The 17,528-nt window shown below is 41.3% G+C and overlaps 1 protein-coding gene across 2 annotated transcripts in view; it reads left to right on the top strand.

Annotated features, from left to right (window-relative positions):
- The window catches only part of ZNF830 (zinc finger protein 830), a 38,151-nt gene extending 21,514 nt beyond the window's left edge, over positions 1-16,637 (top strand). For both annotated transcript variants that reach the window (XM_058180243.1, XM_058180244.1), the window contains 5 exons: positions 406-496; positions 3,407-3,470; positions 13,942-14,022; positions 14,668-14,744; positions 16,387-16,637. In XM_058180243.1, coding sequence (XP_058036226.1) covers positions 406-496; positions 3,407-3,470; positions 13,942-14,022; positions 14,668-14,744; positions 16,387-16,567 — 494 coding nt within the window. In that variant the 3' untranslated portion in view covers positions 16,568-16,637. The remainder of the gene's footprint in view (positions 1-405; positions 497-3,406; positions 3,471-13,941; positions 14,023-14,667; positions 14,745-16,386) is intronic.
- The last annotated feature ends 891 nt before the right edge of the window (positions 16,638-17,528 follow it).

Below are 17,528 nucleotides of genomic sequence, written 5' to 3' on the forward strand. Positions count from 1 at the left end.
CAGTGGATCTCTTGGAATGTCTCCATAAATGGGCATCCACATCTGGGCAAAGGAAGTAAATATTGAAATGAATAATGAAAATGCTGCATTGCAAGAATAGAATAGTTCTGTATAGAAATAGTAGCATCATTTGTACAAAGATGACATTGCATTTATTGTCATAGTTTGCTATGGGTGCTGTTCTTTCCACCTATATCTGTTCAAACTGCATTAATTTAATTTCAATATCAAACCAGAATTACTTGCTCAGTTCCTTCTAAACTTGATCTTTCGGTGTCAATTTACATGGAAAGAATCTTAAACCAATGTTTTTCAGTTTATTCCTGTACTATTCACAATATATCTATTTTGGTAGTAAATCACATATTTTTAGGCTGTGCTTAAGTATAACCTTGTGTTTTGTAGACTCCTTGGAGAACAATGCTTTAACTACTCCTCAGCTATCCCATTCAGAATCTGTACAGAAGGCAGAACCACAAGAAAAAAATCACCAAAGGTCAAGTATCTAGAACAAAAATTAAGTCTAATATTTTAATCTGAATTATTATGCCCGTAATTAGAATTAAGTATGGACTAGTACATTTAATTAATATTATCAGAAAATTAAATTACTTATTATAGCATTATTATATGTTTTTGCTTAATTGACAACTGGAAGTGGCAACTCTCACTAAGCAATTTGATTGCTAAGTGAAAGATTATATGACTGTGACAGACTTACAATGTCACTTCCCATTCAGTTGTTAAGTGAAACAGCAAGTTGTTAAGACCTCATATGACTGTGACTTGTGATTTTACTGCTGGCTTTTTCATTGACTTTGCTTTTCAGAAGTTGGTTTTGAACTGCATAAATGTTGATTATATGGGCAATAGATAATGCAGTGTTTGTAAACACTCACTGGTTCAAAGTGCCCAAAAATTGATTATGTGACCATGGGGATGCTGCAATAGTTGTAAATGAGAGAACTGGTTGTAACGTTACTTTTTCAGCATTGTCATAACAGGTTAGTTGTTGTTTAGTTGTTAAACAGGATAATTGCTAGGCAAGATCTTCCTGTAGTTATTACAAACATTGCAATTCAGTATCTCCTCAAAATTTATGATAAAGTTTTATATGAATTTTTGCCCTCAATATTGCCATTGCTTAAATGGTGCATAGTTGCCAAAATAGAAATTGTTTGAAATAAAAACATCAATTCTATGACAAAGATTCTCCCCTAACGATGACAATTGTAATTTCTCCCATTTTAACATAGCTGAACATAATTTATCAGAATGTATAATGTATAATATGTATAAATATGAATTATACAATTCATGTTAGCTACATGTATTGAGCTAAAGTGAAAAAGTATTTTACTTTTTCTCAATCTTAAAACCAGTTCTTTACATCAGTTTCCTTTGATTTTTCATTATTGTATTCTTTATTTTAATATAACCAAAACAATCCTTCCTGGCATTATAAATAATAATAGATATGAATATCCATACATTTGCTATTGCTATTATCATTATTAGAAAACTTAGGATCCTCAGTCCTCCATAACTGAATATTATTTTAAAAATTTGTCAAAGATGAGACAGTGTTTCCAGTCAGTAGATGAAATATTTCAGTGAGTTGGCTTTGGAAGTGTATACTAATTTCTATTTGTGTTTTCCTTTAGTAGAAATCAACATACAGAATATGAGTTATTTTTGTTGGACAGAGATATCTTATTGCTTTGTATTTTTATTTCTCTCATTGGGTTCCATACTTTTCTTTAAAGAATCTAATGGCAGTTTGAAAAGTATGTATTACTTTGCCAAGCTATATGACATCTTGCTGGTTAGCCCTAGAAACCAAAGCAGATCTCTATCATACCAATGTGTATTCAGAATTGTGATTTTGATTTTACAACCATGGTACAACTATTTTCCCAAGCATTTTTGAGATAGCAAATGATATATTTCTCTTGGGTAAAAGAGAAGATTTTAGGCGTTTCTGGTTAGTTCACATGAGAGGTTACAATTCTTCAAAAAGGCAGGTATAAAACAATCCTGGATAATGATAGGATTTCCATGATTGTATTTTAAGAATAGAAATAGAAACATGGTTAAAATTTCATTATGTAATATTATGCAATAAAGGTATATAATTTAGATTTGAAGCACAAAATAATATAAAATGTTAGTTATTTTCATTTCATAAGAAAATATGGTTCAGGAGTTTTTGATCCTGATTAATATTTTTACATTTTTGGATCAAATAGTCCTTAATCTAAAACAAAGGAAACTTTTAAAAAAACTGCAAGCTAAAAATACAAACTAGGGAAAAGAAAAAAATCTATACTTATCAATAGTCACTGGCTTTCCAATGCATTTATTAATATAATACGAACAATGCAAGATAGTGTAAAGTATCACAGAATTTGTGCCATAATTACCGTAATACATATTGCTACTTCCTTGGGTGGTAGAAAAAAATTGCCTTTTCCAAAATGGACCACAAATTCCTTGACAACTAGAAAAATTTCCAGTTTCTTATCATTATTTTTGCCACTCCTCATGCTCAGTACAACCATGATTAAATATATTATGGTAGTTGGTGTAGCATAAATGAAATCAAATATTTATTAGTCATAGACCAGCATAAGGTGTAGCATAAAACCTCAGGATTTACATCACAGAACTTGAATAATTTAAAATATTAAAAGTATTAAAATATTTTTAAAGTATTAAAATAATTTAAATAATATTTGGGAACATACAGACTTTAGGATTCTGGTTAAGAGAATTTTCTTAATTTGATGTTAAGGCTTAGAATAACTAAACCTTTATAATATATCAATAATTATAAAATGAATGTTAATATTTCAGGTACTTGTCACTTAACCACAATTGAGCCAGGAATTTTGGTTGTAAGTTGTTACCATCATTAAGACTTGATTTTAATACAATTTTATGACAGTCATAAAGCAAGTCACCATAGTTGTTTAGTGGTCATTAAACAAATCCATTCTCTTAAATGGGCATTTTTTGTTGGAAACCAGCAAAAAAACATTAGAAACCAGCAAAAAATGCCACATATCGCTGTCATATTAGTGTGGGACAGTGCAGCCAGTCATAAACACAAGTTGGTTACCAAACATCTGAATGTGATCATATGATTGCAAGAGGTGTTGCAGAAGCCGAAACATCAAGGAAAAGTCATATGTAACTTATAGGGGTCTGTTTTAATTTCAAATGGTCATTAAATGACTGGTCATTAAGCAAAGACTACTTGTATTGTATTTTGAGATGGATTTATGTTGGCTTAAGTACTTAAGATGGCTTAAGTACTATGATCTTTACTTACTCTTACTTTCAGTTTAAATAGTTCATTTGTTAACAGTATTTCAAGGTATTAATTATTGCCTTAATATTTCAGAAGAGATAACACTGCAGAGGCCTTACCAGAGGGATTTTTTGATGATCCAGAAGTGGATGCAAAGGCGAGTATTTAATTGTTTCAGCTCATACGAGTTCTTTGGCATGTGACACATTTTGTGTTTTGCCTACATCATAACTTATATTATTGCTGTGGCAATAAATAGGATAACCATCTTATTTATTGGAATAAGAATACCATTGAAGCCTCTTTGAGGTCTTAAAGCAAAAGGCAGGATATATATCAAGCAAACAAATAAATGAATGATCCAAGGACTTCTAGTTGCTGTAATGAAATAGGTCCTAAAATTGTTGATATGCTTCTCTATGACTTGAGTGATACTGCAAAATGTAACTGATATTTTAATATTATTATTGATATAGTAACCTGAATAGTTCTCTCTAGATCTAATCTTCCATAAGTTGATGTTGAATGCCTTTTATGATGTATTCATTGAAATATCAACAATTGGAATGGAATGAGCAACTATACATTTGTGGAAAAGAAGAGACTGGAGAGATATTGTCCAGAATAGTACTGGATTTGGTCCATAGGCTTGGTCTAGAACAGGAGTCTGCAATCTTAAATACTCAAAGAGCCATTTGGACCCATTTCCCACAGAAAAGAAAACACAGGGAGCCACAAAACCTGGGTGGCTGTGGCACAACTCAATGTCACTCACTCCCACCCAGTCACATGACATCCTCCAACCATGCCTACCCAGCCGGTCATTGGGGAGAGAACTGGTTGTTAAATTATTTGCAACGCCCAGCCCTGCCTCACCCCTCCCCTCCCAACCACCTCTTGCCCCAGCTGCTTGCTTCAACATATTTATAGTTCTGTAAAAATGTTGTTCCTCTCTCTCTCCTTCCCTCCCTCCTTCCCTCCCTCCCTCCCTCCCTCCCTCCCTCCCTCCCTCTCTGGCTCTCTGTCTATCTGTGTCTCCTCTCTCTGTCTCTCTCTCTCTCTCTTTTCCTCCCTCCCTCCCTCCCTCCCTCTTGTCTCTCTCTCTTTCTCTCCCTCTCCCTCTCTCTCTTTCTTTCTTTCTATTTCTGTCTTTCTCTCTCTTTCTCTCTCTCTTTCTGTATCTGTCTTTCCCTCCTTACCCTTCTTTTTCTGTCTCTCTCTCTCTTTCCCTCTCTCCCTCTCCATCTCTTTCTCTCTGTATCTATCTCTGTCTCTCTCTTTCCCTCCTTCCCTGTCTCTCCCCCTCCCTCTCTCTCTTTCTCTGGCTCTCTCTCCATCTCTTTCTGTATCCTCTCTCTTTCTCTTTCCCTCCCCCTTTCTCTATCTCTCTGTCTCTGTCTGTCTCTCTCTCTCTCTTTCTCTGTCTCTTGTCTCTCTTTCTCTCCTCTCTCTCTCTCTCTCTCTCCCTCCCTCCTCCCTTCCTCTCTCTTTCTCTGCCTGTCTTTCTCTCTCTCTGTCCCCTGGGGAAGAAGGAACCCCTGAACTGGTGCTGGGTGGTGGGAATCTGACATCTGGAGGCCAACAAGCCCAGGAGCAGCACACCAATGATCAGCTGATCAGTGGAGAGCTGGCTGCTGGTGGGGAGTCGGGGCATCACAACAGAGGCAGCTCTGCAAAAAAAGCAATTGAAATTTGGGACGCGAGAGTGAGTCGCCGTTGTCAGGGGCAAGTGGGGCAGGGTCGCGTTGTGGCTCTGCATTGTAATGGGCTCCAGGACGAGGGAACTCCGTCTCCCCAGTTGTGAAGTGCGCTAAATTTCACTGTGCTGCGCAAGGCGCTGCAAGAGCAGCGAACTGGCATGGAGGCAGCAACAGCAAATGTACCGCAACGAAAGCGGAATGCTGTTTCCACGAAAGGGAAGTGCAGGGGTGCTTCGCTCCAACATTAAGGCTCTGGCCATCACCACCACTGTGACAGGGTGACAGCTCTTTCATTCCTCTGCTGCAACAGGGAGCTGCAGCAGAGGGATGAAAGAGCCACATGTGGCTATGGAACCACAGGTTGCTGACACCTGGTCTAAAAGATTTCCAAGATGTCTTCCAATCCTATTATTCTATGTCCTATGAAGACTGTTTGAGCCGGGCAAAGATAGATAAAATTTGATTTCTGATCTTTTGAGAACAGCTGGTGAGGAATCCATCACCTTCAGGAATTGGAGGGATATTTGTGTTTCCAACTGTATTGGTTGGAAACATGCAGAAGAAACCTTCATCCTGCAGTGAATAGACAATGGCTAAAATGATGGTGATGATTTGTGCTGTGTAGAGAGTCTAGTCCAATGATGGTGAACCTTTTAAAGACCGAGTGCCAAAACTGCAACCCAAAACCTACTTATTTATCGCAAAGTGCCAACATTAAGGGGCGTGCATAAGAGCACAAAAGTGCCTACCGTTCCTGTCCTATTGTTCCCTTCATTATATCAAATTAACATAGCTGTTGCATACTTTTACTTATATATATATATATATATATATTTCTTTCATGATGTGTTGTTTTTTATTTATGACAATGTTTGTGTATACTGTTATGACAAAATGAAATAAACAAAAAACAAAAAAATGGCAATTTAACCTGAATATTGAGGTTTTATTACTTAAAATAATGATAAACAAGGCAGAGTTCAGCTAATTGTTCTAAGAAAAAGTGATAAATGCACTTTTATGCCCTTTATTTTTTTCTGCTTTTGAAATTTAAGTTTAGCACCAATAAAAAAGAAAAACTTTTGTAATATCATTTCTCTTTCCCTCCCTCTCTCTCTCTGCCTGTTTTTCTCTCTTTTCCTCCCCCTTCTCTTTCTTTTTTGCTCCCTCCCTCCCTCTGCCCCCCCTCTTTCTCTCCCTTTCTCTGTTTCTCTCTCTTTCCCTCCCTCTGTTTCTGCCTCTTTCTGTTTCCCCCTCTCTCTCTCCCTCCCCCTTTGCCTGTTTCTCTCTCTCTCTTTCCCTCCCTCCCTCCCTTTCTCTCTCTCTCTCTCTCCCCCCCCCCTCTGTTTCTCTCTCTCCCTCTCCTGGGGGAGGGGAAGGAAACCCTGAGCTGGTGATTGGAATCTGATGTCTGGAGCCTGGCAAGCCTGGATGTTAATTGCTTTTTTCCCCCAAGCCGAGATGATGCAGTTGTATTGTGGCTCCGCGCCGTAATGGGCTTCAGGAGGAGGGGACCCCGTCTCCCCCATTGTGAAGTGCGTTAATGAAAAAGTTCACTCAATTAATTCCAACTTTGCAAGATCTTTTTCTTTCGTGAAAAGTTGGAATTGATTGAGTGAAAAAATTTTTTGTCTCACAAACTTGTTTCCCTGCAAATAGCGGCAGGAAATGCGAAAGAGAAACCAGATGGAGCTGGGCTGGGGCGACAGCGCGCGTGCCACCTCTGGCATGCGTGCCATAGATTCACCACTATGGCCTTAGGCTATGTTGCAGAAATGATAGATAAATGCAGTAAATTATCCACATATTGTTATTGCATTATATAAAAATGAATTGATCACATTACAATATTTACAAAAATATAATTTCTTCTGCCTATCATACAAAATTCCATTACTTTCTTCTCTTTATTAACTTTAATGTGCTATTTACATGCTATTCTTCCTTTCAGTCAATCAACCAATTAATCAGTATATACAAGATTTAGTCAGATCTTGCAAATATACAATTTACTGATACTTTAAATAGATACATAATAAGGACAAAATTCCTTTGCCATCAAGTAGATTTGCTATATATGATCTTAAGTCAGATTACTCCCAATGAGCTGTGAATTATTGAGTTGAAATTGATAAGCAGACTCTCCTTTGCCTGTAACATGTCATAGATTTGAAACAATATGCATTTTTAGTTGTTGATAAGAATTAGAAAAATAATGTGTGTTTGTGTACACGATTTATAGGACAATGTGTGTATTTGTGTATGTGTGCACATGATATATATATAGTGTGTGTGTATGTATTGAGAGTACATCTTTGATTGTAATCAAATTGTCAGTATTATTGGCCTTTTCAGTTGTCTTATATTCTGCCTATTAAATTTTTGCATGTTGGGTACCTATTAAAAACCTGTTAGTGAGAGAGTATATTTCTGGAAATGTAAATCTTTCTTTGGTGCTCATTCCCTCTTTCCCCATTTTTTGCTGTCTGAACAGTATATAGTAGAATTGACCTTTGGATTTCCTGCATGCAAAAAAAGTAACTCTTGCCACTGAAGTGGGGGGAAAAGCATTCTCAATGAAACTTTATTCATGGAGGAAAAGAGTTATTTATTTATTTATTTATTTATTCGATTTGTATACCGCCCTTCTCCCAGTCGGGGGAAACGGCCGTCAGGACTGGGTAACTTCTCCTCGTTGCTGATTGGACCGAGTCATTAATTTGTTGTTTGTGGTCCACGCCTCCTCCTATTTCCCTCCAGCTTTTTCGACTCGGTTATGCTACGGACCGAATGTGTTAGCTTTTACCTCAGGCTTGGTAGCCAGGCTTAGAGGTTTGAAGAGTTGTTTGTCTTTTTTATTTTTCCTCCTTTTAGTTCATTATTGTTTACAGTAGTTTTTTCTTTGGATTTTTATATATTTTTATATATATATTTTTTATATATTTTATATTTGTTGGAATCGGCAAACGACAGGAGAAGGGACTGGCTCCCGAGCCCGCTGAGGGCCGCCTCGGCGTTTTCGCCGGCTTGACAGCTGCAGAAAGCACTCACGGGCTTGTCCCCGACGCGCGAAGAGCCGCAATTACAGTGAACGATTTCGGAGAGGCTCACGGGCAGGTCCCCGAAGCGCTCTTGATTGGCGGCTCTTTCTCTCTCTCTCTCTCTTCATTTCTGCCTCGCTCCCTCTCGCACCAGCAAGGAAAGATCTCAGAGAAACTTGCAAGGCCGCGCTAAACGCCGCGAGGCAAGCGGCCCGCCCAGCCTCTTATTTGGCATTTTTGTTTTTGAGGCTAGAGGCACACGAAGGAGCTCATTCGATTGCCTTTCCAGGATCGGGCTAGCAATCAAGCTGCGGCCGATGGAGAGCGTGGCCAGAGGGGAAAAAAAAAAAAGAGAGAGAGAGAGAAGCTTTGACGCTTACCGCTTGAGTCCCAGCTACCAATATACTAGCCGCCAGCTGGAAAGCGGCGCATTGACGGCCTGAATCTTCTGCAGTCTCCACAGGGAGCCGGTCATTTAGCAAAAACCGTGAGTAGGCCGCAGCGGCCGTAAATTGACGGGAGAATTTAAAAATGGCGGACGCCATTAATACACAGTCAGATTTGCCGGCTTCACCTCAGGAGGCCTTATGGCAGGATGATCCCGGGGAGGGCCCATCTTCAGCCCCCCAGGTTTCCTCCCCTAGAGGTCGAAAGTATCTCGCACCAAGGCCAAGAAGGGGGCGCGGGCAGAGGAGAGGCGCCATAGGGTGCTCGAAAGAGTTTTTTCCAAGGCCTCCAAGAGGGCTCACAGGTCCCCTTTGCCAAAGGAGAGGGAGAAGCAGAATACTGTAGTCCTTCCTGCCCCCCCAGGCCCAGATCTATTCTCCCAGCCAATGCAAGGGTCTGGATCCTGGTCCCCAGACAGGACTTCCCCCTTGCCTATGGGTCAAACTGGATCTACCCCATTGTTCCGCACTCTCTCTGAGATGGAACTTCAAAATTATACTGGGGTCCCACCGGCCCAATCTGCAAATGTGACCCAAGGAGTTGGGCTCCTATGCATCAAGCAGATACCGGATTGCCCCAGCTGCCAGTGTTTCAGCTTCCTGACTCCTTTGGGCTAATGATCCAACAGGCCATACGTCAGGAGTTAGCTCAATTCCTTCAGCGGGAGACTACGTCCTCTTCCTCTTCCAAATCCCGTAGTGGGGGAAAAAGGAGAGAAACTTCTACTTCAGCATCAGCTATGTTCAGTTCTCAAAGAGAAAAATCAATTGAGGAGGACAGCCAGGCCTCTATATCTGAAGAGGAAGATACTGGAGAGGCCTTGTCAGAGGACGAGAGTCTTGGGCTGGATCAGCCTTCATTTGTGGGGCTCTTTAAGCCCCACCTGTTTCGTTCACTCCTGTTCAAAGCCCTAGCAACCATGGGTTTAGGTGGTGTTCCGCCCCCCCCCCCCAGCAAACCTCCAGCCCTGCCTAGCACTTCAATTAACCTATTTGTGGAACCCACGGTAGTAGCAGAAACCATTCCTGCACCTAAAATGTTTGTTGACGTGGTCCAGCATCAGTGGTCCCATCCGGGTTCGGGCTCTAACCCCAATGCTACAGACAAAAAATTCTATAATTGTGCTCCGGATCTTGAAAACATCTTGCAGGTGCCCACTATGGATGCTCCGGTAGTGGCCCTAATAATGGCCTCTCACGTCACGGGTCCAGAGAACGAGGCTCTTCTTCGTCTGGAAGATAAAAGAGCTGACCAATCTTTGGTCAAATCCCATCAAGCCTCGGCCTGGGCCGTCAGGTCCTCCATCGCGTCTTCCTTTTTTAATAGAGCATCTATTATGTGGCTCAAGCAGCTTCAGAGCCGTTTACCGGCATCAGACATGAGGGCTCATCAGGACCTTAACAAGGTTATTGCAGCCTTAGAATTCTCCGCCGATTCGACACTGAACACAGCCCGTTTTTCAGCCAAATCCATCAGGTCTACGGTCACATCCCGCAGGCTCTTATGTCTGCGCCACTGGCGGGCGGACACCAGAAATAAGTGGCGCCTAGCTTCCTCCCCCTACGCAGGCTCGCACTTATTCGGCGCCTCTCTAGACCCGATCCTAGTGGAAACCAAGGACAAGAAAAAGGTGTTACCCTCTTTATCTCGACGGGGGGAACTACGACAACAGCCCTATTTTTGCCCCTCAGCCTCCCCGGCTTCTTCTTCTTCTTCCTTTCGTGGCCAGGAATTCGGAGGGTCGGGGTTTCGACGACAGAGATTTTCATCGTACAGAGGAAACTCCCAACGGGCCGATCAGGTTAGAACAGGAGCCAAATTCACTGCCCGTAAACCTTTCCGAGGGGGGCGGGGTAAACCGTACAACCGTTTCAAATAGTCCCGCAGCGGATCTCCCCATTGGAGGCCAGTTGGCTTATTTCTCTTCCCAATGGGATTCTTCCACTTCAGACCGATGGGTCCGTGAGACCATTCGACAAGGTCTGGTCTTAGAGTTGCTTTCCACCCCCCCGATGGTTTTCGTTTGTTGCCCTGTTTCCTATCGCAGCTCAAGCGCTTCCCTTGTGGAGTCTGCGGTCAAACATCTGCTGGCTATCTGGGCCATTCAATTGGTCCCTATTGATCAACAGAAACAGGGCTTCTATTCCAGGTTCTTCGTAGTAAGCAAACCGTCGGGTGGCTGGAGAGCTATTCTAGATCTTAAGGCCCTTAACAAATACATTGTGTACCACCGCTTCAAAATGCACTCTTTACGTTCCATCTTGGAGTGCATTAGACAGGGAGATTACATGGCCTCCATTGATTTAACGGAAGCCTACTTACATATTCCCATTAGACGAGATCACCGTAGGTTCCTCCGATTTTGCTTCAATGGCTCTCACTATCAATACAGGGCCTTACCCTTCGGGTTGTCCTCGGCCCCCAGGGTCTTCACAAAAATCATGGCGGTGCTAATGGCCCACATTCGGGGGATTCCGGTTAGGCTTCAGGCCTACCTGGATGATATTCTCATTCTGTCAACGGCTAAGGAAACGGCAAATAGGGATATCTCTTTGACCATTGAAGCATTACAATCACACGGGTTCTCGATTAACTGGGAGAAGAGCCACCTTATCCCCTCTACCTCCATTGTCCACTTGGGGGCACAAATTGATTCACAAAGGTCGATGGTCTATCTGTCGGTCGAACGTCAGATTAGTTTAGCCGAGTTAGCTAGCCTCTCTAGCGTGTCACGGTCAGTCCCCTTAGAACAACTCTCCCAGCTCCTGGGGAAAATGGTGTCGTCATACGATATTATTCCATAGTCTCGCCTCCACAGTCGGCCTCTGCAGTGGTTCCTCTTGCCACACCAGAGGAAACGGTGCAGTTCATCCAAACGACGGGTGAATCTTCCACAGGAGGTGGCCGACTCTTTGGCTTGATGTAATCCAGAGGTGGTGGCCAGGGGCTCGGTCTTCAGGGAACCAGTGAGGGACGTGATCACCACCGACGCCAGTCTGTCGGGCTGGGGAGCACATCTCGATCAACACCTAGCCCAAGGCAAGTGATCTCCCTCGGAAGTCCGTCACGGCATCAACTTTCTAGAGCTGCGCGCCATCCGTCTGGCACTTCTAGCCTTCGAGGAGCTCATCTGGGACAGGAATGTCCTTGTCCTCACGGACAACGTGACGGCAAAGGCGCACATAAACAGGTGGGGTGGCACTCACTCTCGCACGTTAATGACGGAAACACCCTCAGTCATTGGGCCGAGTCCCACCTGCGCTCATTGAAGGTGGAACATATTGCGGGGACGGACAATTGCACGGCGGACTCCCTCAGCCATCAGACTATCGACCAATCGGAATGGTATTTGTCCCAGCGAATTTCCACGAGTTGTCATCCCGTTTCAGGCTCCCTTTGGTGGACTTGTTCTCCTCCGAGACCAACAATCAAGTGCCTCGGTTCTTTTCGAGGTTTCCCTCTCGGGGAGCGGAGTCAGTGGACGCCCTATGCAGCAAATGGCCTCTGGGCCTTCTATATGCCTTCCCACCAATTCCACTGATCCCCAGAGTAATACGAAAGCTCCTCACGGAGAAGGCAGAGTTAATATTGGTCGCCCCCTTCTGGCCCAGGAGACCCTGGTTTGCGGACCTGATGACCCTATCAATCCGGGACCCATGGAGAATCCCGGACAACCAGGTGTCTCTCTGCCAGGGACCAGTTCGACATCCCGAACCGCAATGGCTACGCCTAGCCGTGTGGAGATTGAGCGGAGCATCTTAGCTAGGGCAAAGGTTCCTGATCAGGCCATCCCCACCATGCTGGCCTCTCGCCGAGACTCTACCAAAAGAATTTATGAGGCCACGTGGCGCACATTTGATGTGTGGTGCTCATCTCAAGGTATAACAGCCTCCTCGGCTTCTGTCTTACACATTCTGGCCTTTCTCCAGCGAGGTCTCGATTCCGGGCTGGCGACCAATACACTCAAGAGACAGGTAGCGGCGCTTTCCTCAGTGCTAAGATGTGGTTCTCTTATATCCCTTTCAAAAGAACCTCTCATTCAACAGTTCCTCCGGGGGGCTACTAATGTCAACCCGCCTGTTGTCCACCGCTTCCCATTTTGGCGATTGAACGCGGTGCTCAATGCTCTGACTAAGACGCCGTTTGAACCACTTAGAGAATCCTCTCTTCGTTTTCTGTCACTGAAAGTCTCCTTTCTGATAGCCATCACCTCGGCCTGCAGGATTTCGGAATTATCGGCCCTATCAATTCGTCACGACCTCTGCACTTTCTTCAACGATAGGGTAGTACTACATCTGGACTCTACTTTCCTCCTGAAGGTTAACAGTCAATTCCATAGGGCACAAGAAATCGTACTGCCTAATTTTTGCCCAAATCCCAGGCACCACTTAGAAAAGGTGTGGCACACTCTAGACGTACGGAGAGCATTGAAAATTTACATTGAACGGACATCGGCTTTCCATAAAACAGAGGCTCTCTTCGTATCGTTCCAACCACTGTCTCTGGGTTAGAAGGTGACCAAATCGGTTCTGGCTAGGTGGATCAGGGCGACAATAGCCATAGCATATGAGAGTCAGTCTCTCCCAGTGCCGCGCAATATTACGGCACACTCTACCAGGAGCGCAGCCTCTTCTGCCGCTTGGGGCGCCCAGGCATCAATCGATAAGATCTGCAGAGCGGCGACGTGGTCCACTCCCTCTTCGTTCATTCGACACTACAGGGTGGACTCCTATGCGTCGGCAGATGCAGCGTTTGGCAGACGTGTCCTGCAGACGGTTCTTTCTCACCAACTATGACAAGCCGCTATCATCCCTCCCGGTAGGACATTGGGCTTTGGTATGTCCCAGTCCTGACGGCCGTTTCCCCCGACTGGGAGAAGGGAACGTTGTCTTACCTGAACGTCCCTTCTTGGAGAGGGGGAAACGGCCGTCAGTCCCACCCAAGGCGACTGTCTAACCTGGGTTCTGGGGCGGGAGGACGCTAATTATCTCTCATTTCAGTATGACACGACGGCCTGCAGTCGGATCCTCGCCGAAAAATCTGGAGGGAAATAGGAGGAGGCGGGGACCACAAACAACAAATTAATGACTCAGTCCAATCAGCAACGAGGAGAAGTTACCCAGTCCTGACGGCCGTTTCCCCCTCTCCAAGAAGGGACGTTCGGGTAAGACAACGTTCCCTTCTCCCGAGGACTCAGGGCGGTTCACAGCCAGTAAAAATACAGATAATACAAGTTAAGAACAATATAAAAAAACTGATTCAAATTTATGGCCTAAAAACGAAAATAAGAATAAAACCCCATTTAAAAACTGCATTTAAGTTAGGATAATCATTATTGGGCAAATTTGAGGAAGAAAGAAAGTCTACCACTGAAAAAGTACATGTAACAAAGATAATAATGCTTGTTGAATTTTAATTTTGCCTTGTATGTGTGTTCTAGGTGCGCAAGGTTGACACTCCAAAGGATCAGATGGACAAAGAATGGGACGAATTCCAGAAAGCTATGAGACAAATCAATACAGTAAGTTAGTATTCCCTATTTTGAAATTAATGCATATGCAAAAATGAAATTTGGCAGAAGGAATCTTATCTGCCAGTCTCAATGCAGTTTACATGGTAGATGAGTGGACAAGACAGGAATTGGAAGGATCGTCCCATATACAAGCTCCATCATACATTAGAAATTCTGATTTTCTTTTCTGATGGCTCTAAATGCAAATCAAACATTCCTGTATGAAGATGCTAAATTATTCTAATCCTTTGAACTTAATAATAATATACCATGTTACCCAAATGGTTTTCAATTGGCAAATTGCTTTTTATCTGTTTCTTTTATGGTGTCCATGTCAAAGGAAATTCTGAAACATATTGACTTTTTAAAGTATTTTTCCACTGGCACTTGGGACATTTCTCTCCTCTTTTTGGGGGGAGGTGGGATGCAGTCCCTGATCCCTGTTTTCTTTTTGTTAACTCTTTTAAGAGTTAAGACTTAGGAGGGAAGATTTTGCTGCCAGGGGAAATGTATATGGACTGGCCCAGAGTTTTAATTACAGTGAAAAGAAAGGAAACTTTACATTGTTGTATTTCTCTATCTTCCATGAAAGTCAAAGAAATACCTTCAGAAAATTGAGCCTAAAATTGCTATTTTTTTAAAATTCTGAATTAGATTTCAGAAGCAATAGTGGCTGAAGAAGATGAAGAAGGGCGACTTGACCGTCAAATTGGAGAAATTGATGAACAAATGTATGTAGCTCAAATTTTGTCTTCAAATGGTATTTATGAACAGAGTTTCTCAAAAACTACTTAAATAATTTTTTATATTGCTTTGGTAAGACTATACTTGAAATACTGCAGCCAGTTTTAATCTACACAATACGAAAAAGATGTTGAGACTCTAGAGTGCAAAGAAGAGCAGCAAAGATGATTAGGGGGCTGGAGCCTAAAACATGATGAATGGTTTCAGGAACTTGGTATGTCTGGTCTAATGAAGAGAAGGACTAGGGAGACATGATAGCAGTCTTCCAATATTTGAGGGGCTATCACAGAGAAGAGAGGGATCAACCTATTCTCCAAAGCAAGACAAAAGCAACAGATGGAAACTTATTAGGTAAAGATCCAACCTAGAACTAGGGAGAAATTTCCTAAAAAGGAGAACAGATAATCAGTGGTATAGTTTGCATCCAAAAGTTGTATGTGCTCCATCACTGGAGATTTTTAATTTATTTATTAAATGGTTGTTTGGGCCCAATCTAGCACTGAGGTCCCCTCCCATTTATTTGTATATGTTTCCCTATCCAGACTTCAATTATACATAGTCTACCTAGTCTCAACTCCTTTGGTTTTCAACTTATTGATGTTCAATAATTGAGAGCATAACATGAATTAAACCTGTGTAGCAATCTTCTCATTCTGTCTGGCTTTGACATCAGTCCCATGCCATATGCATAAAGCAGAATGTTTATAAATTTGCTTTTAACTTTAAATATATGCATATTGGTTCTGAATTTAGCTATAAAGGTTTATTCTAAATTGCCCCATATATCATGGAAATAATACATAGACATTTGTGGAGGTATATTTAACATCACAGTTACAGAGGCCTTAAACTGGAATACTGTATAACAGCTAGAAAAAGTGAAGAGGCACCTTCGATCATTTCTGTTCCCTATTCATTCTTCCTTGATCAATATGGCCAAATCCCCTATTGCCTGGCCTTTTTCTTTTACATTCCATATTAGGTTGACCCAGGACTTAAAGTCAGATATTGAAATCTGTTTACCTCTAGCTGTTAAGCAGATGTCTTCTATTGCAATTGGAAAGAAATTCAGATAGATCACATAGAAATAGAGAGCAACATATTGTAATAGTATATTTGGAATTTTTTGGCTGCAGTTCAAGAGAAAATTCTGAACTAATTTTAATTATTTTCAAAATAATTAAAGCAGAAATATAGAAATTTATTTTCTTTTATTCAAATTAGAACACAGAGAAAGAAGTCACAGACTGCATGGATGCTTCTTAGCCCATGACCTACGCAACTGTTAGACAACTAATTTTCTGAAAAATTATGTTTTGGAAACAAAACATGTAGAATAAAGGTGGTTAGTTTTTTTACATTTTCAGCATATTGCTTATGCCAAATTGATCCTTTTTATTTGCTGTGTTCCTTAGCCAATCTGTATTTCTGTAATGAAAATGTAGTTTCAGGTTTCTAAATCCAAGCCAGAAAAAAACAGTAATTAACTGGCTCCACTGCAATTATATAAGGGTTTTAATAAAATGTTCTTTACATGAAGCTGCATTCCATGAATGTATAAGGTTTATGTTTTTACCTTTTCACTTAATCAGAAAAAGAGGGCAAACTCTTTATTTTATTTTATCTTAGAGAATGTTTCCGTCGTGTTGAACAACTGCGTGACCGCCAGGAAATAAGAAAAGATAAATTAAAGGAAGCCATGAGTCAAACAGTCACACAGACTAAAGAAGATGATATTGATAGTAATGATGAAGGTGAATTGCAGGACTTGCTGTCTCAAGACTGGAGAGCAAAAGGAACAATATTGTAAATGCCTGAGAAGAGGAAATAATTTTATAATTGTGACTTTGTTCTTTTATCGTGTACTAACACTTTTCATACATACATATGTATATATATTAAGTCTGGTAGGTATTAAAACTATCTGTTGAATGTCATAAAATATTTTTTAAAAAACTATTATAGCTGTTATGTAAACAAAAAAATATTTTATTCGAGCCACTACTGTGCTAGCAGTAGCTTTTAAATATGCATTGAAATGTTCTCTTTTTTTGTCTGAAGGCAGATCAACATAAAAACAAGTGTTTACCAGTTAGAACTGTTTTGTAATCTTAAATAGAAACCTGTTTACTTTTATTTCCTGCACTTAACATATGCCACAGTTGTTATCTCCATATTATATTGGAAACTTAATGTTAACTTGTGTTTCCTCAGATTGATAAATTAGCTATTAGCTCAGTCATCTTTTATAAATCTAAATCTATTGCTTCACAGAAATCAGTTTCCAAATTCACTGAAATTTACTAGTTGTGCATTTTGTAACCTTGCATTGAATAACTGTTTATTTGATGAAGGCATTCATTAGCAAATATCAGCGAATATACCAAAGTATAATCCTGGGAAACGATCCCCCATTAAATTGAACATCATGAGTCTTCCAAGTAAATATATTCTTTACACACAATGATAGATCTTCCTTCTTTCCTCCTGCATGATGGACACACTCCTCAAGATTATTAAGTGATGCTCAGTGGGAAAAGAGACTTAATGTTTTTATAAATTTCTCTAAATTACATTCAGCCAATACTAGGAATGAAAATTTGTGGTTTAGCTGGATTAAACTGGCAGTAAACAAATGATTACAGAATAAATTAGTTTCAGAAACAATTGATAATGTGGCCCCCTAATCTAAAATCTCTAAATTCCACTTGTTTCATTTTCATTACATTCATTCGTTTTGTCACATAATACATGGGATTCTTCCACAATCC

The sequence above is a fragment of the Ahaetulla prasina genome, chromosome 4 (genome assembly GCF_028640845.1).
Source record: "Ahaetulla prasina isolate Xishuangbanna chromosome 4, ASM2864084v1, whole genome shotgun sequence".
In the NCBI taxonomy this organism is placed as follows: Eukaryota; Metazoa; Chordata; class Lepidosauria; order Squamata; family Colubridae; genus Ahaetulla; species Ahaetulla prasina.